Source organism: Scyliorhinus torazame, chromosome 28 (genome assembly GCF_047496885.1).
Source record: "Scyliorhinus torazame isolate Kashiwa2021f chromosome 28, sScyTor2.1, whole genome shotgun sequence".
Lineage (NCBI taxonomy): Eukaryota > Metazoa > Chordata > Chondrichthyes > Carcharhiniformes > Scyliorhinidae > Scyliorhinus > Scyliorhinus torazame.
Window position 1 is genome coordinate 22,839,599 of NC_092734.1, and position 23,664 is coordinate 22,863,262.

The 23,664-nt window shown below is 49.5% G+C and overlaps 1 protein-coding gene across 2 annotated transcripts in view; it reads left to right on the forward strand.

Annotated features, from left to right (window-relative positions):
* Positions 1 to 23,664, forward strand: part of LOC140403576 (vinculin) — a 209,475-nt gene that overhangs the window by 154,200 nt on the left and 31,611 nt on the right. For both annotated transcript variants that reach the window (XM_072491635.1, XM_072491636.1), the window contains exons 12-17: positions 1,345 to 1,544; positions 14,603 to 14,731; positions 15,376 to 15,525; positions 16,004 to 16,112; positions 17,987 to 18,289; positions 18,978 to 19,102. In XM_072491635.1, coding sequence (XP_072347736.1) covers positions 1,345 to 1,544; positions 14,603 to 14,731; positions 15,376 to 15,525; positions 16,004 to 16,112; positions 17,987 to 18,289; positions 18,978 to 19,102 — 1,016 coding nt within the window. The remainder of the gene's footprint in view (positions 1 to 1,344; positions 1,545 to 14,602; positions 14,732 to 15,375; positions 15,526 to 16,003; positions 16,113 to 17,986; positions 18,290 to 18,977; positions 19,103 to 23,664) is intronic.

Below are 23,664 nucleotides of genomic sequence, written 5' to 3' on the forward strand. Positions count from 1 at the left end.
CAAGGCATTAATGAGACCACACCTGGAGTATTGTGTACAGTTTTGGTCCCCTTACTTGAGGGATTTGTTGCTTTGGGGGCAGTTGAGAGGAGGTTCATTAGATTGATTCTAGAGATGAGGAGTTTGTCTTATAAAGAGAGATTGAGCAGTTTTAGCTGATACTCTTGAGTTTAGTAGAATGATAGAAGATCTAATTGAAGTATATAAGATGATAAAGGGGATTGACAAAGTAGACATAGAGAGGATGTTTCCCCTTGTTGGACATTATGGAACAATAGGTTCATAGTTTTAGGAAAAGAGGTAACAGTTTTAAAAGAGAAATGAGGAGAAATTACTTCTCTCAAAGGGCTGTGAATCTGTGAAATTCACTACCCCAGTGTTCTGTGGATGCCAGGACATTGAGAAAATTTAAGAAGGAGACGGACAGATTTTTAAATTAGTAATGGGTTGAAGATTTATGGATAATGGGAAGGAAAGTGGAGTTGAGGCCGAGTTGAGATTAACCACGATTGTATTGAATGGCAGAGCATGCTCGAGGGGTTGAATTGCCTACCCGAGCTCATAGTTCTTAAATCTGTGCCCCCTGGTAATTTCATAGAATCATAGAATTTATAGAAGTGCAGAAGGAGGCCATTCGGCCCATCAGGTCTGCATTGGGCCCTGGAAAGAGCACCCTACCCAAGCCCACACCTCCACCCTATCCCCGGACCCAGCAATCCCACCCAACCTTTTTGGACACTAAGGGCAATTTATCATGGCCAATCCACCTAACTTGCACATCTTTGGTCTGTGGGAGGAAACCGGAGCACCCAGAGGAAACCCATGCAGGCACGGGGAGAACGTGCAGACTCTGCACAGACAGTCACCGAAACCGGAAATCGAACTTGGGAACCTGGAGCTGTAAAGCAACACTGCTAACCACTGTGCTACCGTGTTGCCCGTTTTCCAAAAATATTACAATACTATAAGCTTTGTATTGTACCACTCTTCATTTTAGTCAAATATTTTCTCCCTTCCCATTTTCAGCTCATCATAATGTATACTTTCCTCCATTGTGAGGATGACCAAACTTGCACCAATGGTGTTTATTTCTAGCCATCGGAAGGTGAGCAAGAGCAGTTTGAACTGATCTTCACTTTGTTTCCTTAGCAAGACCGCCCTACCTCCCAGATTCTTTTTTTTCCAGCTTTATCCCCATCTTAGTGAAGTTCCTGCCTTCCAGTCAGCACTTCTCAGTAATTCAATTTGGATGTGAAAATGTCTGAAACTTATGATGTGCATCATTTGGCCCTTTTAGAATTTTACACTTGATTTAATCTAAGGAGCTTTGTTTCTTCCCTTTAGGCCAGGCAGCTATCCGTGGACTTGTTGCTGAGGGACGTCGACTGGCTAATTCAATGATGGGACCCTATCGTCAGGAAATGACTGGAAAGTGTGATAAAGTAGAACAGCTGGCTGGACAGCTTGCCGAGTTGGCAGCTCGGGGAGAAGGGGACAGTCCTCAGGCCAGAGCAATTGCTGCACAGCTGCAGGATGCACTAAAAGTAGGAGCGCTTGAAATGTTGTGTACTGTTCTTAGTGCCACACTATAGGAAAGGTGTGAATGCATCGGAGAGATTGCAAAAGAGGTTTACAGAAATGGTTCCAGGGATGAGAAACTTCAGTTATGAAGATAGATTGCAGAGGTTGAGACTGTTCTCTGTGGAGACAAGAGGCTGAGAGGAGATTTAATCAAGAGGTTTGAAGTCATGAGGAGGCTGGACAGTGGAGAGGGAGAAACTGTTCCACTCCTAGAAGGATAAAGAATGAGAGGATAAAGAATGAGATTTAAGGTGACTTGCAAAAGAAGCAAATGTGATGTGAGAATATACTTTTTCACACAATGGTTCATGTCTGGAATGGATGGCCTGGAAGTGTGGTGGAGGCAGGTTCAATTGAGGCATTCGAGAGGCCGTTAGTTGATTACTTGAATAGAAACAATATGAAGGGGTATGGGGAAAAGGTGGGGAATGGTACTCAGCCATAATGCTAATTTTGAATGCTGGTGCGCAGACAATGAGCTGAATTACCTCCTTCTCAGCCGTAACAATTCTGCGTTGTGGCCATTTTGATGTACTGAATGTAAAATACCATGAAATCTGAATCAAAGTAGAAAATGCTGGAAATGCTCAGCAGACTTGGTAGAATTAATATTTAATTCTATATTCGGCTTTATTGAGCAGACTTGTTCCCCAGCAGCTCAGTCACAGAATGCAGCTGCTGGGAGCAAACCGGGTTCTTATACCCCGCCTATCTGGGTGGAGCCGATCCAATCAGGACCCAGCATCTGTCCTCCAAAAGCTCCTCGGCATTCATGGTGTACTGTATTACCCCTAATACATACCACCACATTCTCCCCTTGTTAAAAAAGAACCCGGCGGGGTGGTGGGTGGTATGGTGGTAGGGGTTTACAGGGTCGGTGCCTTAACCATTTAACTATATACAACCATGCCGCTTTTACTGGGCCACTGAATTATTCACATTTTAACCCGATTAGCAGCATTAACTATTTACAACAATGCCGCTTTACTGGGCCACTGAATTACATACATCTTAAGTCGATTCGATGAGTCGAGATGGTGCTCTGGTCGCCCTTTCCGATCGTCTCAGCCCGGGTGGTGGTGGTGCTGGCTCGGGTCCGGTCGACTCTGGGAGCATCGCCCTGTCCATCCCTGTTTACTTACTCCTGGGCGGGCCTGGGAGGAGAACCGATCCTCCCGGGAAGGGGGTGGCTGTGGGGTGCACCGGCGGGAGTGAGGGGGTGGTGATTGGTGTTGGGGGGGGGGGGGGGGGAGCTCCGGCGGGCGCCAGGTCCCGCAGAGAGACCATGTCCTGTCGGCCGTCTGGGTACGCCACGTAGGCGTACTGCGGGTTTGCGTGGAGTAGATGTACCTTTTCCACCAGTGGGTCTGATTTGTGCGCCTGCACATGTTTCCGGAGCAGGATGGGTCCCGGGGCTGCCAGCCAGGTCGGAAGTGACGTTCCAGAGGCGGACTTCCTAGGGAAGACGAGGCTCGTGAGGCGTTTGGTTCGTGGTGGTACACAGCATGGACCGGATAGAATGAAGGGCATCCGGGAGGACTTCCTGCCAGCGGGAAGTTGGGAGACTCCTAGACCGTAGGGCCAGTAGGACGATCTTCCAGACCGTTCCGTTCTCCCTCTCTACCTACCCGTTCCCCCGGGGGTTGTAGCTGGTCGTCATGCTCGAGGCTATGCCCTTGTTGAACAGGAATTGACGCAACTCGTCACTCATGAAGGAGGACCCCCTATCGCTATGGATGTAGGCAGGGAAACCGAACAGGGTAAAGATGGTGCAGAGGGCTTTAATGACTGTGGCCGCGGTCATGTTGGGGCAGGGAATTGCGAAGGGGAAACTGGAGTATTCGTCAACGACGTTAAGAAAGTACATGTTGCGATCGGTGGAGGGGAGGGGGCTTTGAAATCCAAACTGAGGCGTTCAAAGGGACGGGAAGCCTTTATCAGGTGCGCTCTATCTGGCCTGAAAAAATGCGGTTTGCATTCTGCGCAGATTTGGCAGTTCCTGGTGACTGTTCGGACCTCCTCGACGGAGTACGGGAGGTTGTGGGCCTTTGTGAAGTGGTAGAAACGAGTGACCCCCGGGTGGCAGAGGTCCTCGTGGAGGGCTTGGAGACGGTCCACTTGTGCGTTGGCACATGTGCCGCGAGATAGGGCATCGGACGGCTCGTTCAGCTTTCCGGGACGGTACAAGATCTCATAGTTGTAGGTGGAGAGTTCGATACTCCACCGCAGGATCTTGTCGTTTTTTATCTTGCCCCGCTGTGCATTATCGAACATGAAGGCTACCGACCGTTTGTCAGTGAGGAGAGTGAATCTCCTCCCGGCCAGGTAATGCCTCCAATGTCACACAGCTTCCACTATGGCTTGGGCCTCTTTTTCTACTGAGGAGTGGCGAATTTTTGAAGCGTGGAGGGTCCGGGAGAAAAAGGCCATGGGTCTGCCCGCTTGGTTGAGAGTGGGCGCCAGAGCTACGTCGGATGCGTCGCTCTCGACTTGGAAGGGGTGGGACTCATCGATGGCGCGCATCGTGGCCTTTGCGATATCCGCTTTGATGCGGCTGAAGGCCTGGCGGGCCTCTGTCGACAGGGGAAAAGTAGTGGACTGGATTAGTGGGCGGGCCTTGGCTGCGTATTGAGGAACCCACTGGGCGTAATAAGAAAAGAAGCCCAGGCAGCGTTTCAGGGCTTTGGCACAGTGGGGGAGAGGGAACTCCATGCGTTCAGGGTCGGGGCCTATCACTCCATTACGCACTACGTAGCCCAAGATGGCTAGACGGTGCTAAACACGCATTTTTCCTCTTTGTAGGTGAGGTTGAGGGCATTAGCGGTCTGGAGGAATTTTTGGAGGTTGGCGTCGTGGTCCTGCTGGTCGTGGCCGCAGATGGTGCGTTGTCGAGGTACGGAAACGTGGCCCGTAAACCGTGCTGGTCAACCATTCGGTCCATCTCCCGTTGGAAGACCGAGACTCTGTGACGCCGAATGGAACCCTTAAGAAGTGGTATAGCCGCTTGTGGTCACCGGGGCGAATGGGGAGCTGGTGGTAGGCGGACTTAAGGTCCACGGTGGAGAAGACCTTGTACTGTGCAATCCGATTGACCATGTTGGATATGCGGGGAAGAGGGTACGCATCTAGCTGCGTGTACCTGTTGATGGTCTGACTGTAGTCTACGACCATACTCTGCTTCTACCCGGTCTTCACAACTACCACCTGGGCTCTCCGGGGACTATGGATGGACTGGATTATGCCTTCCTTCAGCAGCCGCTGGACTTCGGACCTGATAAACGTCCGGTCCTGGGTGCTGTATCATCTGCTCCTAGTGGCGACGGGTTTGCAATCCGGGGTGAGGTTCGCAAACAAGGAGGGCGGTTCGACCTTGAGTGCCGCGAGGCCGCAGATAGTCAGTGGGGGTATAGGGCTGCCAAATTTGATTGTTAAGCTCTGGAGGTTGCATTGGAAATCCAACCCCAGGAGGGTGGGAGCGCAGAGGTGGGGGAGGACATACAGCCGGTAATTTTTGAACTCTCTCCCCTGCACCGTTAGGTTTGCGATGCAGAACCCTTTGATTGCAACGGAGTGGGACCCCACCGCCAGGAAAATCTTTTGGGTGCTTGGACGAATGACAAGGGAACAGCGTCTTACCGTGTCCGGATGAATAAAACTCTCCGTGCTCCCTGAGTCGATCAAACACGGCGTCTCGTGCCCGTTCACCAGCACCTTCGTCGTTGTTGTCTGGAGCGTCCGGGGCCGCGACTGGTCCAGGGTCACCGATGCCAAATGTGGTTGGTGCATCTGATCGTTGTCTTCAGGCAGTGTGGAGCCGTCCACGCTGGGGTCCTTGCCTGCCAGCCAAGATGGCGGCGTCCATGGATCGCACGCGGTCGGGGATGGACAAAATGGCCGCTCCCATGGATCGCACGCGGCCCGTGGGTAGGAAGATGGCGGCGCCCGTCCCCCCCTCGTGGTGTCCGAGGTCCAAAATGGCGCCGTCCGTTGGCCGCACGTGGGTCGCTGGGGGGGGTTGAGTCCGTGGTCCCGTTTCTTCCCCGGAGATAGCGGCGACCCCACGGGACTGGCACACCGCTGCGTAGTGCCCCTTTTTGCCGCAGATTTTACAGATGGCCGAGCGGGCCGGGCAGCGCTGGCGGGGGTGTTTCGGCTGCCCGCAAAAATATCAGCCCCCCCCCCCCCCCCCCCCCCCCCCCCCCCCGGTGGTCTGGGATTCTGGCTGCGCACGCTTGCGGGGGGGGGGGGGGGGGGGGGGGGGGGGGTCGATCGCGGCGGGGGGTCCACGGAGCCCAAGGGGCTGTAGTGCGGTCAGGGGCATAGGCGCGGGCGTTTTGGGAGGCCACGTCGAGGGAGGCTTTCTCTAAAAGTCTCTGGCGAATTTGCGATGATGCCAAACCTGCTACGTACGGGTCTCGGATCAGGTATGTTCATTCGCCGTTACCGCTGGGCAGTTGCAGTTTCTTCCCAGGATCGTTAGAGCATTGTAGAATTCGTCTAGCGATTCCCCGGGGATTTGTCGTCTCGTCGCGAGCTGGTAGCGTGCATAGACCTGGTTGACGGGCCGAATATAGGTCTCTTTCAGCAAGTTGATCGCCACTGGGAAACCTTCCGCGTCCTCGATGAGTGAGTAGATTTCGGGACTCACCCTGGAATGCAGGACCTGCATGTTCTGGTCTTCTGTTGGTCTGCCGGGGGCCGTTCGGAGGTATCCCTCAAAGCACACCAGCCAGTGCTTAAACGCCAATGTTGCGTTAGCTGCTTGGGGGCCGATTCGCAGGCACTCCGGGGCGATCCGGAGCTCCATATTCCTTTTTAAGTCTGCTCAATAAATTGTAGCACCATCAATCACACACGAGGCGAGAAGTAGAGAACTTCAATCGAGGCTTTATTGAGCAGACTTGTTCCCCAGCAACTCAGTCACAGAATGCAGCTGCTGGGAGCAAACCGGGTTCTTACACCCCGCCTATCTGGGTGGAGCCCAGTAGGTGGCCGATCCAATCAGGACCCAGCATCTGTCCTCCAATAGCTCCTCGGCATTCATGGTGTACCGTATTACCCCTAATACATACCACCACAGTCACAATGGTTCTGATGGAAGGACGTGACGGGAAACATAAACCTTATTTCTCTCTTTCCTCACAGATGTTACCAGACCTGCTGAAAATTTTGTGATGTTTTTTTTTTTGTTTCGATTTACTGAACCTATTTTGTCAACACATTAAAGCAGTCGACCTCATTCACCATGCCCGTTACAACTTTTGTACCATGTTATTATTCTAGGCAGTTTTAATGGGCAGCACGGTAGCATTGTGGATAGCACAATTGCTTCACAGCTCCAATGTCCCAGGTTCGATTCCGGCTTGGGTCACTGTCTGTGCGGAGTCTGCACATCCTCCCCATGTGTGCGTGGGTTTCCTCCGGGTGCTCCGGTTTCCTCCCACAGTCCAAAGATGTGCAGGTTAGGTGGATTGGCCATTCTAAATTGCCCTTCGTGTCCAAAATTGCCCTTTGTGTTGGGTGGGGTTACTGGGTTATGGGGATAGGGTGGAGGTGTGGATCTTGGGTAGGGTGCTCTTTCCAAGAGCCGGTGCAGACTCGATGGGCCGAATGGCCTCCTTCTGCACTGTAAATTCTATGAAATTCTATGAAACTGCAGCAGTGTTTGACCATGATCTTTTGAGGTTTGTGTGAGTAAAGCTCTGAATAAGTATATTTCTATTTGTTTAATGGATGAACAAGTCCTTATATGGGGAGCATTCACCAAGAGCCAAAGAACACAAATACTTTCTGCATCAGAAAGCTAAAATTATCAGTCTGCAAACTGTCATTTGTGCATGCTTATTAACAGCGTTGAAGTCTCATAATTGCGATGGTTGATAGAGTTTTTACCTGATGAATACAGCTTTAATTTGAGCCAATTGAGGGCAGCACGGTAGCACAAGTGGCTAGCACTGTGGCTTCACAGCGCCAGGGTCCCAGGTTCGATTCCCCGCTGGGTCACTGTCTGTGCGGAGTCTGCACGTTCTCCCCGTGTGTGCGTGGGTTTCCTCCGGGTGCTCCGGTTTCCTCCCACAGTCCAAAGACGTGCAGGTTAGATGGATTGGCCATGATAAATTGGCCTTCGTGACCAAAAAAGGTTAGGACGTGTTATTGGGTTACGGGGTAGGGTGGAAGTGAGGGCTTAAGTGGGTTGGTGCAGACTCGATGGGCCGAATGGCCTCCTTCTGCACTGTATGTTCTATGTCTATGTCTAAGATAGCAATGGGAAATAAGTTTTCCGTTTAAAACTGTAATTATATAGAATTTGCAGTGCAGAAAGAGGCCATTGGGCCCATCGAGTCTGCACCGGCTCTTGGAAAGAGCACCCTTCCCAACCACACACCACCCTATCCCCATAACCCAGTTACCCCACCCAACACCTAAGGACAATTTTGGACACTAAGGGCAATTTTGCACGGTCAGTCCACCTAACCTGCACATCTTTGGACTGTGGGAGGAAACCACAGCACCCGGATGAAACCCACGCACACACTGGGAGAACGTGCAGACTCCGCACAGACAGTGACCCAAGCCGGGAATCGAACCTGGGACCCTGGAGCTGTGAAGCAATTGTGCTAATCACTATGCTACCGTGCTGCCAATTAGTTAAAAATAATTATTCAGACCATTCTGAGAATTGAAATATGCAGTCGAGAAATATTTTAAAATTAAAATCTTGCATTTTATTTGATGGTAACCGTTCGAGAGGTTGATCATGAAGCGCATCACCTCCATACTCCCAGAACGCCTTGATCCACTGCAATTCGCATACCGCTGCAACCGGTCCACATCAGACACCATTTCCCTGGCCCTACACTCATCCCTAGAGCGTCTCGAAAACAAGGACTCCTACATTAGACTACTATTTATTGACTACAGCTCCGCCTTCAACACCAGAATCCCAGCCAAGCTCATATCAAAGCTCCAAAACCTAGGACTTGGCTCCCCACTCTGCAACTGGATCCTCGATTTTCTGACCAACAGACCACAATCAGTAAGAACAAACAACAACACCTCCTCCACAATAGTCCTCAGCACCGGCGCCCCGCAAGGCTGCGCTCCTCTACTCCCTGTACACGCACAACTGCGTGGCAAAACTTGGTTCCAACTCCATCTACAAGTTTGCTGACGATACGACCATAGTGGGCCGGATCTCGAATAACGATGAGTCCGAATACAGGAGGGAGATAGAGAACCTAGTGGAGTGGTGTAGCGACAATAATCTCTCCCTCAATGCCAGCAAAACTAAAGAGCTGGTAATTGACTTCAGGAAGCAAAGTACTGTACACACCCCTGTCAGCATCAACGGGGCCGAGGTGGAGATGGTTAGCAGTTTCAAATTCCTAGGGGTGCACATCTCCAAAAATCTGTCCTGGTCCACCCACGTCGACGCTACCACCAAGAAAGCACAACAGCGCCTATACTTCCTCAGGAAACTAAGGAAATTCGGCATGTCCACATTGACTCTTACCAACTTTTACAGATGCACCAAAGAAAGCAACCTATCGGGCTGCATCACAGCCTGGTATGGCAACTGCTCGGCCCAGGACCGCAAGAAACTTCAGAGAGTCGTGAACACCGCCCAGTCCATCACACAAACCTGCCTCCCATCCATTGACTCCATCTACACCTCCCGCTGCCTGGGGAAAGCGGGCAGCATAATCAAAGATCCCTCCCACCCGGCTTACTCACTCTTCCAACTTCCTTCCATCGGGCAGGAGATACAGAAGTCTGAGAACACACACAAATAGACTCAAAAACAGCTTCTTCCCCACTGTCACCAGACTCCTAAATGACCCTCTTATGGACTGACTCCATTAACACTACACCCTGTATGCTTCATCCGATGCCAGTGCTTATGTAGTTACATTGTATATGTTTTGTTGCCCTATTATGTATTTTCTTTTCTTCTCATGTACTTAATGATCTGTTGAGCTGCTCGCAGAAAAATACTTTTCACTGTACCTCGGTACACGTGACAATAATCCAATCCATCTCGTGTAAAATGAATATTCACCAGTAGGTGGAGTACTATCTCTGTAATGACGAGCCATGCTTTCTTGGAATGAATCCTTTTGTGTTAAATTCTTGAACTTTTAACGTGAGAAGTCTAATCCACCATTCAATACAATCATGGCTGATCTAGGGCTTCAACTCCACTTCCCTGCCCATATGACCCTTTATTCCTTGGGAGACCGGGGGGCTGGATTCTCCACCCCGTCACGCCACTTTTCAGCCTCGACCCGCCGGCGGGATTCTCCATTATGCCGGCCGGTCAATGGGGTTTCCCATTGTGGGGCAGCCCCTCGCAGTCAGGAAACCCCCGGGCGCCGGCAAAACGGAGAATCACGGCGGCGGAGAATCCCGACCCAGATATCTGTCCCAGTCTTACGTGTGTTCAACAATGGGGTTTCTACAACCCTCTGTGCCAGAGAATTCCAAAGATTCACAACTCTTTGAGTGAAGTAATTTCTCCTCCATCTCATCCTGTGCCACGTGCCAGTGAGGCTAGAAATAGGAAGATAGAGCAGACAAACACGTGGCTAAACAGCTGGTGTAGGAGGGAGGGTTTCTGTTATCTGGACCACTGGGAGCTCTTCCGGGGCAGGTGTGACCTGTATAAGATGGACGGGTTGCATCTAAACCGGAGAGGCATAAATATCCTGGCCGCGAGGTTTGCTAGTGTCACACGGGAGGGTTTAAACTAGTATGGCAGGGGGGTGGGCACGGGAGCAATAGGTCAGAAGGTGAGAGCATTGAGGGAGAACTAGGGAATAGGGACAGTGTGGCTCTGAGGCAGCGCAGACGGGGAGAAGTTGCTGAACACAGCGGGTCTGGTGGCCTGAAGTGCATATGTTTTAATGCAAGGAGCATTACGGGTAAGGCAGATGAACTTAGAGCTTGGATTACTACTTGGAACTATGATGTTGTTGCCATTACAGAGACCTGGTTGAGGGAAGGGCAGGATTGGCAGCTAAACGTTCCAGGATTTAGATGTTTCAGGCGGGATAGAGGGGGATGTAAAAGGGGAGGCGGAGTTGCGCTACTTGTTCAGGAGAGTATCACAGCTATACAGCGAGAGGACACCTCAGAGGGCAGTGAGGCTATATGGGTAGAGATCAGGAATAAGAAGGGTGCAGTCACAATGTTGGGGGTATACTACAGGCCTCCCAACAGCCAGCGGGAGATAGAGGAGCAGATAGGTAGACAGATTTTGGAAAAGAGTAAAAACAACAGGGTTGTGGTGATGGGAGACTTCAACTTCCCCAATATTGACTGGGACTCACTTAGTGCCAGGGGCTTAGACGGGGCAGAGTTTGTAAGGAGCATCCAGGAGGGCTTCTTAAAACAATATGTAAACAGTCCAACTAGGGAAGGGGCGGGTACTGGACCTGGTATTGGGGAATGAGCCCGGCCAGGTGGTAGATGTTTCAGTAGGGGAGCATTTCGGTAACAGTGACCACAATTCAGTAAGTTTTAAAGTACTGGTGGACAAGGATAAGAGTGGTCCGAGGATGAATGTGCTAAATTGGGGGAAGGCTAATTATAACAATATTAGGCGGGAACTGAAGAACATAGATTGGGGGCGGATGTTTGAAGGCAAATCAACATCTGACATGTGGGAGGCTTTCAAGTGTCAGTTGAAAGGAATACAGGACAGGCATGTTCCTGTGAGGAAGAAAGATAAATACGGCAATTTTCGGGAACCTTGGATGACGAGTGATATTGTAGGCCTCGTCAAAAAGAAAAAGGAGGCATTTGTCAGGGCTAAAAGGCTGGGAACAGACGAAGCCTGTGTGGCATATAAGGAAAGTAGGAAGGAACTTAAGCAAGGAGTCAGGAGGGCTAGAAGGGGTCATGAAAAGGCATTGGCAAATAGGGTTAAGGAAAATCCCAAGGCTTTTTACACTTACATAAAAAGTAAGAGGGTAGCCAGGGAAAGGGTTGGCCCACTGAAGGATAGGCAAGGGAATCTATGTGTGGAGCCAGAGGAAATGGGCGAGGTACTAAATGAATACTTTGCATCAGTATTCACCAAAGAGAAGGAATTGGTAGATGTTGAGTCTGGAGAAGGGGGTGTAGATAGCCTGGGTCACATTGTGATCCAAAAAGACGAGGTGTTGGGTGTCTTAAAAAATATTAAGGTAGATAAGTCCCCAGGGCCGGATGGGATCTACCCCAGAATACTGAAGGAGGCTGGAGAGGAAATTGCTGAGGCCTTGACAGAAATCTTTGGATCCTCGCTGTCTTCAGGGGATGTCCCGGAGGACTGGAGAATAGCCAATGTTGTTCCTCTGTTTAAGAAGGGTGGCAGGGATAATCCCGGGAACTACAGGCCGGTGAGCCTTACTTCAGTGGTAGGGAAATTACTGGAGAGAATTCTTCGAGACAGGATCTACTCCCATTTGGAAGCAAATGGACGTATTAGTGAGAGGCAGCACGGTTTTGTGAAGGGGAGGTCGTGTCTCACTAACTTGATAGAGTTTTTCGAGGAGGTCACTAAGATGATTGATGCAGGTAGGGCAGTAGATGTTGTCTATATGGACTTCAGTAAGGCCTTTGACAAGGTCCCTCATGGTAGACTGGTACAAAAGGTGAAGTCACACGGGATCAGGGGTGAACTGGCAAGGTGGATACAGAACTGGCTAGGCCATAGAAGGCAGAGGGTAGCAATGGAGGGATGCTTTTCTAATTGGAGGGCTGTGACCAGTGGTGTTCCACAGGGATCAGTGCTGGGACCTTTGCTCTTTGTAGTATATATAAATGATTTGGAGGAAAATGTAACTGGTCTGATTAGTAAGTTTGCAGACGACACAAAGGTTGGTGGAATTGCGGATAGCAATGAGGACTGTCTGAGGATACAGCAGGATTTAGATTGTCTGGAGACTTGGGCGGAGAGATGGCAGATGGAGTTTAACCTGGACAAATGTGAGGTAATGCATTTTGGAAGGGCTAATGCAGGTAGGGAATATACAGTGAATGGTAGAACCCTCAAGAGTATTGAAAGTCAAAGAGATCTAGGAGTACAGGTCCACAGATCACTGAAAGGGGCTACACAGGTGGAGAAGGTAGTCAAGAAGGCATACGGCATGCTTGCCTTCATTGGCCGGGGCATTGAGTATAAGAATTGGCAAGTCATGTTGCAGCTGTATAGAACCTTAGTTAGGCCACACTTGGAGTATAGTGTTCAATTCTGGTCGCCACACTACCAGAAGGATGTGGAGGCTTTAGAGAGGGTGCAGAAGAGATTTACCAGAATGTTGCCTGGTATGGAGGGCATAAGCTATGAGGAGCGATTGAATAAACTCGGTTTGTTCTCACTGGAACGAAGGAGGTTGAGGGGCGACCTGATAGAGGTATACAAAATTATGAGGGGCATAGACAGAGTGGATAGTCAGAGGCTTTTCCCCAGGGTAGAGGGGTCAATTACTAGGGGGCATAGGTTTAAGGTGAGAGGGGCAAAGTTTAGAGTAGATGTACGAGGCAAGTTTTTTACGCAGAGGGTAGTGGGTGCCTGGAACTCACTACCGGAGGAGGTAGTGGAGGCAGGGACGATAGGGACATTTAAGGGGCATCTTGACAAATATATGAATAGGATGGGAATAGAAGGATACGGACCCAGGAAGTGTAGAAGATTGTAGTTTAGTCGGGCAGTATGGTCGGCACGGGCTTGGAGGGCCGAAGGGCCTGTTCCTGTGCTGTACATTTCTTTGTTCTTTGTTCTTTGTTCTAACTGATTGGCTCCTTATCCTGAGACTGCGCCCCATGTTTTAGATGCGCCCCGTGTTTTAGATTCCTTGACCAGCGGAAACAATCTCTCAGCATCCACCCTAGCAAACCCAGAATATTTTACCTTTCAATAAGATTGTCTCTTGTCCTTCTAAACTCCAGAGAAAATAGAATTAATTTCCTCAGCAGACATGTGAAAAGTGCATAGTTTCACAGTGAATATATTTTGAGTAGAGCTTGAGCATTATAGTGTCTGATAATTTTAATGCTTTGTATGGGAAACGATTTATGAATGTGTTGATTACTCAGAAAATGAAAGCTGTATTCTTTATGTACAAATTATAATTGGTTAATTAGGGAGAAGTGTAGTTGGCAGTAAGGAATTCAATTCCATGCTGAGGAACAGTTCTTTGCAAATGTAAGACCTTTGTGTTTGTGTATTCTTCCTCTTTGTCACCCTCCTTCTTGTTTTTGGCATGATCTAGCCTCCACTTAACATCTCTGATCAGTAGCACACTGCATGTGACCAGTTAATACTGAGGGGATTGCAGGCATGAACATGTATCCATGATTCAATAGAGCAGGACAATGGAACTCTGAAGTACTGTACGAGCACAAAGATTTTGCTTTTATTTGTTATGTTTCAGAAAATATTTAATTTTATACTCTGTTTACTGGAGGCCAGTTTCAAATGAGGACCTTGCAATGTGTTGTGCTGTTACATGAACCTGAATTCTACCATTCTACCATTGTGCTTTGGTGCAGACTGTAAATGCTGCAGGGCCACATACTCCTCACCCACACCATCATCTTTTTGAGGACCATTTGTCCAGTGCTCAACACTTCTCACAAATTTCAGTGTGTTCAAAACTTGAAGATCTGTTTTCTTCTGCAGAATCCATTCCTTGTTCTGTGCTGACACCTTGTGTCCCAGTGAGTCAACTTCAAGATCTTAAGTCCCTTGAAGGCAACATCTAATTTTACTTGATTGGTATTTTTGGGCAGTACATCCCAGCTGATGCATTGTCTATTTGCCAAATCATTTAGCATTGCTACATTTTTATCTATCTCTGCCTCAAAAGGCTATCTTAAGAAATGCATTATTGCTTCTCAGATCAAGTATTTACCTTCTGCTTTGTGTCCACCTATTCCCATTGCAAAGTGCCATAATATGTTAATTTACATGAGGCACATTAAAATGTTGGATTCCTTGAAATACTAATACTTTATCATCTTTATTCTCTCTTAGGACCTAAAAAGCAAAATGCAAGAAGTTATGACCCAGGAGGTATCTGATGTTTTCAGTGACACTACCACTCCAATTAAGTTGCTGGCTGTAGCGGCCACGGCTCCTCGGGATGCACCAAATAGAGATGAGGTAAATAGGAACTCAAAAAGGAGTGTTTGCGCAGGAGAATGGCATATCAATAAAAATGAGGTGTTTGAGGGAAGTAATGCAGTGCCCAATTACTAATTTAGCATTCTGTGTATACTCAATGAGGTATGAAGGAACCAAACCAGATAGAGAACCTTGCCTGTAATTTAATATTACCGGTTGCAAAGGAGGGCTGTTTCAGTGGTAAGTTATTTCATTTGCCAATGAGCAATGCATTGGAGCACCAGTGCATGGCATTGTGAAGTGATGGGATATGGGTTTGCACCCTTGATATACTGAACTGCTGAGTACTCGATCTTGGACATGTTACTGTTGGGAAGTATTGAACAAAATTGGAGCGTTTCTTTCATGGAGGGAAGACTTTTCTCCTACTGTCTCACACCCGTCCCACACCCGTTTCCAGTGGTTTCACATCAATGTAGACTTAACTTTAGGTTGCCTTTCAATCTTTGGTTGCAGTTAATGCATTATTGAATCAGACAACAAATAGAGGGGGGGATAAAAGAGGCTACCTTTCCCTTGAGTAGAATATTGTGACCAACAGAACCTGTGTGTTTTATATTATTGTCCAATTAATGCGGAAAATTACATGTGCTAAAAATGGAACAATGTTGTTTTATTGGTAGGTGTTTCAGGAGAGGGCAGCTTATTTTGAAAACCATGCTGCCAAACTTGGTGCTACAGCAGAGAAAGCTGCTGCTGTTGGAGCTGCAAACAAAACCACAGTAGAAGGTATACTGACAGCAGTGAAGTCTGCTCGAGAGTTAACACCACAGGTAGGTCTTTGTTCAACACTCAAAATCAGAATCGTTATTTAAAAAAATATTCTTTTTAATATATCTTCTGACAACTCTTTCCCCCTACCCCTGCTTCTGTTCCATTTTTAGTCTGTTCTAACTCTAATTTTTATAAAAAGAGTTGCTGACTTTGATTCTGACCCAGATATAGTGAAGTCATTGCTGATTGATCACTTTGTCAATGCAACAACATGGCCATTCTTTTCAAGGTGGGCTACCCCATCAACTGGAATGATTGGAAAATGGATCAAACTTTTTGAATCAGCTGCATATAACATTACATTTATGTTAACAAAAAAATTTCATTTTCATCCCACAACAGTAAGCCACATACTTCTCAACCTATCTTTATAGCTTTGGAATAGGGGTTATTGGCATTGTCTTTGCTGCTGCAATATTCAACTTCTCCCCAAGGCTCTGAAAGCACAGTTTGACTATTACTGAATTACTTGTCCAGGTGGTTTCAGCTGCTCGCATCTTGTTGCGAAACCCTGGAAATCAGGCTGCCAATGAACATTTTGAGACCATGAAGAACCAGTGGATTGACAATGTCGAGAAAATGACTGGTGAGTAGTTGTACTGTTCTTGTGATTGAAACTGTGAAAGTCCATTGAGTAATATTTTGCCCTGCTTCCTTGTGTCTTTAGCTATTCTAAGTATCAGCTCCACAACTAAGCCTTATTTTGAGCTTGAAGCCTTCACTTGTGAAATAATATGTTGGTAAATGGCAATAACTTTAAGCTTAATCAACTACCTTTTTGCTTTGAAAGATTATCCAATAAAGAATTCCTTAAAAACAAACTAAATCACTATCAGATTTAAGCCTAGGTTAATTGATCCTGCATTCTCAACAGAAAATGGCCCTTGGTCGAATAACTGTTCAGAGAATTTGCACTAAAGTATTTGTAATACAATTTCTGACTGATGCTTCCTTGGAGTGTTCGTCTCATATGAATTTGTTGAAGTTACCCATTAGTCTTCTCCTTAAGAGAAATTGCTTCAAATACTTTTATCTCCATGTCTGATTAGCAGTGAAAGTTAATGTGGCACAAATCACTCCTTTCTCCATTGCTTGGAATTTTTTCCCTACATTTTAAAGTAAAGCTGATTTCTCAGAATGATTACAGGGTGGAGATTGGGGCCATAAACCCTCCTCTTACTGTGCAGCCACTCTTTGCTAATCTTGCAGTAAAATTCTACTATGATTTTGTGGGGTGACCTGTATTGCTGCTGTTAAGTAGCACTTATTACAGTTTACTTCATTTCTCTAAATTGAAGAATTGTGTCCACCATGAGCATTTAATATTGGAAAATGGCAATGATCGAATCCCTACTGTGCAGAAGGAGGCTTTAGTAACTTTGAGGAAGCAGGTGAAAATTAAACATTAATTTATTCTAACTATATACAAGTTCTGCGTAATACAGCATCTCAACTCCTTGCTGGGTGGACAAGCCTATCTAGGCCCTGTTGTGGGCCAGCTTTTATATCAATACATAACGAGCCCCAGGCGGGCGTCCTCCGTCCCCTATCTGGGAGCTCGTACTCCACAAGTCCCATGGGGAGGTCTATAATGGTTCCCCCATGGTCCTCGTGGGGATTATGACAGAGGCCATTTGGCCCATTGAGTCTGCACTGACCCTCCAAAAGAACACCCTACCTAGACTCCCCTGCCCTATCCCCGTAACCCCATAATCCCACCTAACCTGCATGTCTTTGGACACTAAGGGACAATTAAGTATGGTCAATCCACCTAAGCTGCATCTTTGCACTGTGGTAGGAAGCCAGAGCACCCGGAGGAAATCCACGCAGACGCGTGGAGAAAGTGCAAACTCCACACAGACAGTCACCCAAGGCCAGAATTGAACCTGGGGTCCCTGGTACTGTGAGGCAGTTGTGCGAACCACTGTGCCGCCGTGTCGCCCAATCTATTGATCTGAATTGGCAATGTTTAACAAGTAGATTTGTGGCATACTTTGCAAATATTAGTCCGTCTATTCGCTCCACCCATTTTCATAACTCCCTCTAACTGAGTTATGCACCTCATGATTAATTTGGTACATTGACGGTCTGCTTCCAAATATCTGCTATTGCTTCTGTTTAGATAGGTACCAGAAACTGTGGGAGAGCAGCCAGAGATATGGTTTTAAATTTGTCCTACTCATGCAGCTCTGATGCCAGAAAATCAAACCTGCACCCCTCTACTACGGGGCGGGAATTTTCATGATAACATAAGAAATTGTACAAACCTTTTAAATGCTCTAGATGTTGTTGCATTCGTCTAATTCTTTGCCACCGTGATATTACAAATTTCTAGCTATACCAAACTAGAAACTTCTATTTTAAATATGATGAGTTTCGGTGACAGCTTGAAATTCAGAATTATATTTGTTCAATTTCATGTTGGTAATAATGGGTAATAATTGTCATATGCTTATATAGGTTTGGTGGATGAAGCTATTGATACCAGGTCTCTGTTGGATGCTTCTGAAGAAGCCATCAAGAAAGATATAGACAAGTGCAAGGTAGCCATGGCCAATGTACAACCTCAAATGTTGGTTGCTGGAGCAACAAGCATTGCACGTCGTGCAAACCGAATTCTTTTGGTTGCCAAGAGGGAAGTTGAAAACTCAGAAGACCCAAAATTCCGTGCATCAGTGAAGGCAGCATCTGATGATCTAAGCAAAACCATCTCTCCTATGGTAATGGATGCTAAAGCTGTAGCTGGGAACATTTCAGATCCTGGTAAGATTCACTGAAGCTTCATTGGTTGTTTTTTACTTTCACTAGATTGTTGAATGTGCCTGTTTCATGTATTGAGGATTGTATGCTTACATTGTTCTTGATTTTTATCTGTTGTATCGCACAGTTTATTCTGACATCATAGTTAATATTATTCCCTCTGGTCAAAGGTACAAGAACCTTTGCTCTCTAGCAATGGTGCTAAGAACCTTACAGTGAGATGCATAAGACAATTTCATTTGACTTCAGGTACTGATTCACTTTAATTTCCTCCTCCCCACAACAACGTGACGTGCTTTTGTTGAAATTTGATACAACTTTGCATCACAATTTAACATTTCTGAGCCAGTTAATCTTGTTTCTCGCAGTTTCTAATATTTAATTCATCTAAACGTCAGATACATCTGCTGCTGGCTATTTTACTTCCAAGACTGATGCATTTCAAACTTGCTATGGCCTGGGAATTACGGTAGTTTGCTTTTGAGTTAAATAAAAGTGACTGAACAAGACAGTGAGGTCTGTAAACAAAATTGCTACCTGTTTTAATTGAGGGATGTGCTTTGCTGATTTTTGATCTTGTTCATTAAATCGTGGAACCTTTTATTCAGCTTGTGTATCTTTCAACGACGTTTGTTTATTTAAAGAATTTTGCCAGTTTACTTTGATCACTAATCTATGATTCTTACTGTAGGTTTGCAGAAGAGTTTCTTGGATTCAGGATATCGAATTTTAGGCGCTGTGGCTAAAGTTCGAGAAGCCTTCCAGCCTCAGGAACCAGACTTCCCTCCTCCACCGCCTGATCTAGATCAACTTCATGTATGTCTACATTTGATTTTAACATAACTGTAAAGGATTGATGTTTTGTTTTAACTGATGAAATAGAATCATAGAATCCCTACAGTGCAGAAAGAGGCCATTCGGCCCATCGAGTCTGCACTGACGCTCTGAAAAAGCACCCTACCTAGGCCCCCTCCCCTGCCTCATCCATATAACCTAATAACCCCACCTAACCTTTGGACACTAAGGGACAATTTAGCAGGGCCAATTCACCTAACTTGCACATCTTTGGACTGTGGGAGGAAACTGGAGCACCTGAAGGAAACCCATGTAGACATGAGAATGTACAAACTCCACACAGTCACCCAAGGTTGGAATTGAACCTGGATCCCCGGTCCAGTGCTTGCCACGGTGCCACCCACTAAATCAATCATGTTACAGTGAAAGCAATGTCATCAAGACATTGGGAAAATAATATATATCCATAATTTAAACAGATTTGGAAGACTTAAATAAATAGTTGGGAAGACTTTACTGCCTTTTTTGTTTCGTATGACCTGACTAATTATACGGGTGGTACAGTTTTGTAGTTGATGTACACAACTGAACACTTTGTTGTGAATATCGAATTTGATAATTCACATACTTTAGAAGTATAGAAGAGGGAAGCACGGTAGCACAGTGGGTAGCACTGTTGCTTCACAGCTCCAGGGTCCCAGGTTCGATTCCCGGCTTGGGTCACTGTCTGTGTGGAGTCTGCATATTCTCCCCGTGTCTGCTCCGGTTTCCTCCCACAAGTCCCGAAAGACATGCTGTTAGGTAATTTGGACATTCTGAATTCTCCCTCAGTGTACCCGATCAGGTGCCGGAATGTGGCGACTAGGGGCTTTTCACAGTAAGTTCATTACAGTGTTAATGTAAGCCTACTTATGAGGATAAATATTATTTTAAAAATGATTATAACTTTTAAATCTGGGAATTAAAATTAAAACCCTATTTATACTGCTGATGGCCTGAAGCAGGTTACAGACCTATTGATGTGTTAACTATTAAAGGACAGTTAAGTAGAATTAAATGCCCCTTTCTTTTCAGAAGGCTATTTACCTTGTCTGAATGCGCTGCCTTCTGAAATTTATCCTTTGCTCCTGAGTCATTCTGAATGGCAATTATACAATTTTGCTTCATGGTGAATCTGAACTGACGTTGATCAGCATATTGGTTGAGATCGTAAATGTCTGTGTGGGTCTCACCCCCACAACCAAAGATGTGCAGGGTAAGTGGATTGGCCACACTAAATTTCCCTCGATTAGAAAAAAATGAACTGGGTGCTTTAAATTTATTTTAAAAAGTTGAGATCATACTATTAAATCACCTGTTGTAAAGAAACATGGGCGTCATTCTCCGACCCCCCGCCGGGTCGGAGAATGGCCGTTGGCCGCCGTGAATCCCGCCCCCGCCCCCGGCGAAGTCTCCGAAGGGAGAAAAGTCGGCGGGGCGTTAATGGCGCTGCTGCCGCGGAGAATGTCACGGGTCTGCGCAAGGCAGCCGATTTTCGGCCTGCCGATATTCTCCCTTCCGGATGGGCCGAAGTCCCGTCGACGTGATGACCGTTCACGTCGACGTGAATTAAACCTCCTTTTCATCGGCGTGACCCGGTGCTCCAGGCTCACGCCGACCAGCGAGGAGGTGAGTGACGGCCTGGGGGGTTGGCTCTGGGCAGGAAATGGCGTTGCCGCAGACTGATTGCGTGAGGAGAGGTGTGTCTCGGCTTGTGTGCGCGGGGGGGGGGGGGGGGTTAGAGTAGGCTGGGCTCCGGGGGAGTGCCGGGAGGGGGTCCGTGCGGGGGTGGAGGTTGGGGGGGGGGGCTCCGTGCTGGGGTGGAGGTTGGGGGGGGTCCGTGCTGGGGTGGAGGTTGGGGGGTCCGTGCTGGGGTGGAGGTTGGGGGTTGGGGGGGGGGTCCGTGCTGGGGTGGGGGTTGGGGGGGGGGTCCGTGCTGGGGTGGAGGTTGGGGGGGGGGGGTCCGTGCCGGGGTGGAGGTTGGGGGGGGGGGTCCGTGCTGGGTTGGGGGGGGGGGTCCGTGCCGGGTTGGGGCGGGGGGTCCGTGCTGGGGTGGAGGTTGGGGGGGGGGGGGTCCGTGCTGGGGTGGAGGTTGGGGGGGGGGGGTCCGTGCTGGGGTGGAGGTTGGGGAGGGGGTCCGTGCTGGGGTGGAGGTTGGGGGTTGGGGGGGGGTCCGTGCTGGGGTGGAGGTTGGGGGGGGGGGGGGGGGGTCCGTGCTGGGGTGGAGGTTGGGGGTGGGGTCCGTGCCGGGGTGGAGGTTGGGGGGGGGGGGGTCCGTGCCAGGGTGGGTGATGGGAGGGCAAATGAGTTGGTCCACCTGGCCAGGTGCCAGCCTCCAACAGTTGGACCCATGCGGTCCATGCCACCTGGCTGGGGGGAGGAGGGGATATGGGCAATGATGACATGTCGTCGTTCCCCTCCCCCCCCCCCCCCCCCCCCCCCCACCAGGCCGTCATGTTTTCAGACCATCCAGCGATGTTGGCCGCCGTGGTGGCAGCCGCTCATGTCTATGTTGCCCTGGATGAGGAGGAGGAGGAGGAGGAGCGTGCCAGAGAGGCGGCGCAGGCTGCCGCAGAGGGGCAGGCGGCAGCCGCCCAGGCTGGAGGGACACCTGACCGACAGGATGAGGAGGGGGAGGAGGACGTCGCGGCCCCACGGCAACGGAGGCACCCGAGGACGCCCCGTGTGTACCGGCCCCGGCAGTCGTACCAGGACCTCACGGACCGGGAATACAGGAGGAGACTCCGGATGAGCCGGGAAACCGTGGCACACATCTGCCACCTGCTGGCACACCTGTCACCGCGTGGCACTGGCGGGGGACACCCTCTCCCCGTGTCCGTCAAGGTTACGGTGGCCCTGAACTTTTATGCAACGGGGTCATTCCAGGCACCGAGTGGGGACCTGTCCGGCATATCGCAGACATCGGTGCATCCGGGCAGTGACAGATGCCCTTTATGCCATGGCGCACCGCTACATCCGCTTCCCCGTGGACCGGGCCAGCCAAGATGCCCGGGCCGTGGGCTTCTCTGCCGTTGCCGGGTTCCCCATGGTCCAGGGCGCGATCGGTGGGATGCACGTCGCGGTGCGGCCACCTGCAGAGAACAGGGCCGTGTTCACTAATAGGAAGGGGACCTATTCGATGAAAGTACAGGTGGTCTGCGACCACCGCATGATGATCCTGCACGTCTGCGCCCGTCACCCAGGCAGTGTACACGACTCATTCGTGTTGTCGCGGTCATCCATCCCTGGCATGTACGAGGGACGCCATCCCCGGCTGAGGGGCTGGTTGCTGGGCGACCGGGGCTACCCATTGCGATCGTGGCTGATGACGCCTATACGGAGGCCACGCAATGAGGCGGAGAACCGCTACAATAATGCCCATGTAGCGACAAGGGGAGTGATCGAGAGGTGCTTTGGCGTGCTGAAGATGCGTTTCAGGTGCCTGGACCTCTCTGGGGGCGCCCTCCAGTATCGGTCAGATAGGGTCGGCCGCATCATTGTGGTGTGCTGCGTCCTGCACAACATAGCCCAGCAGAGGGGCGATGTGCCGCAGGCAGAGGAGGGCGGAGTGGAGGAGCAGCAGGAAGAGGCGCAGTCCTCCCCAGCTGAGGGGGATGGGGGCAATGGTCAGGGCAGACGGGGTAGACACAGGCGGGTGGCTGTCCACCGTTACTGGCTGGCCCAGCGGGCACGGGACAGACTGATAGACGCCCGCTTCACTGACTAGATGGGCGTGGGAATCGGGTAGTATGGCCACAGCCGACCACCCACACCCCCCACCCATCCACCCACCCAGCACCCTCAACCCCCTCCCCAACCCCACACACCCCACCCGCATGCATACCCCCCCCCCCCCCCAATTGCCGATCCACCGGCGGCACAACGGGCCGGGCTCACCCAGTTGCGGGTGGACGCGTGTCTATCGCAGGCCATGGAGGATGATGACAACCCGCCTCCGATGAGCTCCTGGCTCTACATCGTTGGACTATGTCTGACCCATGGCCACAGTACCACCATCCACCCGGACCATCCCTGCATGCGGCTGTGACACTGCAGCGCACGGTCCCGTCCTCTGCCCGGGGGATGTTGATGGCGGCCCAGGGGGAAGGGGGCAGACTCACCTGGGGCTGAGGTAAGACCACCCGTCACACACACACTTGCGCTCAACGTACATGACACGCCCGCACACTTTGGACAGAGCACAAAGGCAGCTTCGGTAGGTGTAACATTGACTTTAATAACCAAAGGAGTTCATGAACGTGCCCTAGCCCCTAAAATTCATCTGTGCCCTGCACCCGTGCCAACTTACTCAGTGTCTAATTGTTTGGCCTTACGGGCCCTTTGACTACGTCTACGTGGTTCCCCAGACGGTACAGCAGAACTGGAGGTGGACTCCTGTGATTCCTGCCCTCTGACACTGGATCCCTTTGGCGGCCGTTTCCTGGGGCGTCCTGGCCTAGATGGGCCAGGCTGCGGCCCGGGCGACTGGGATGGCGAGCTGCCAGCCTGTCCTGCCCGTTGCCCACCCGATGCACCTGGGACGG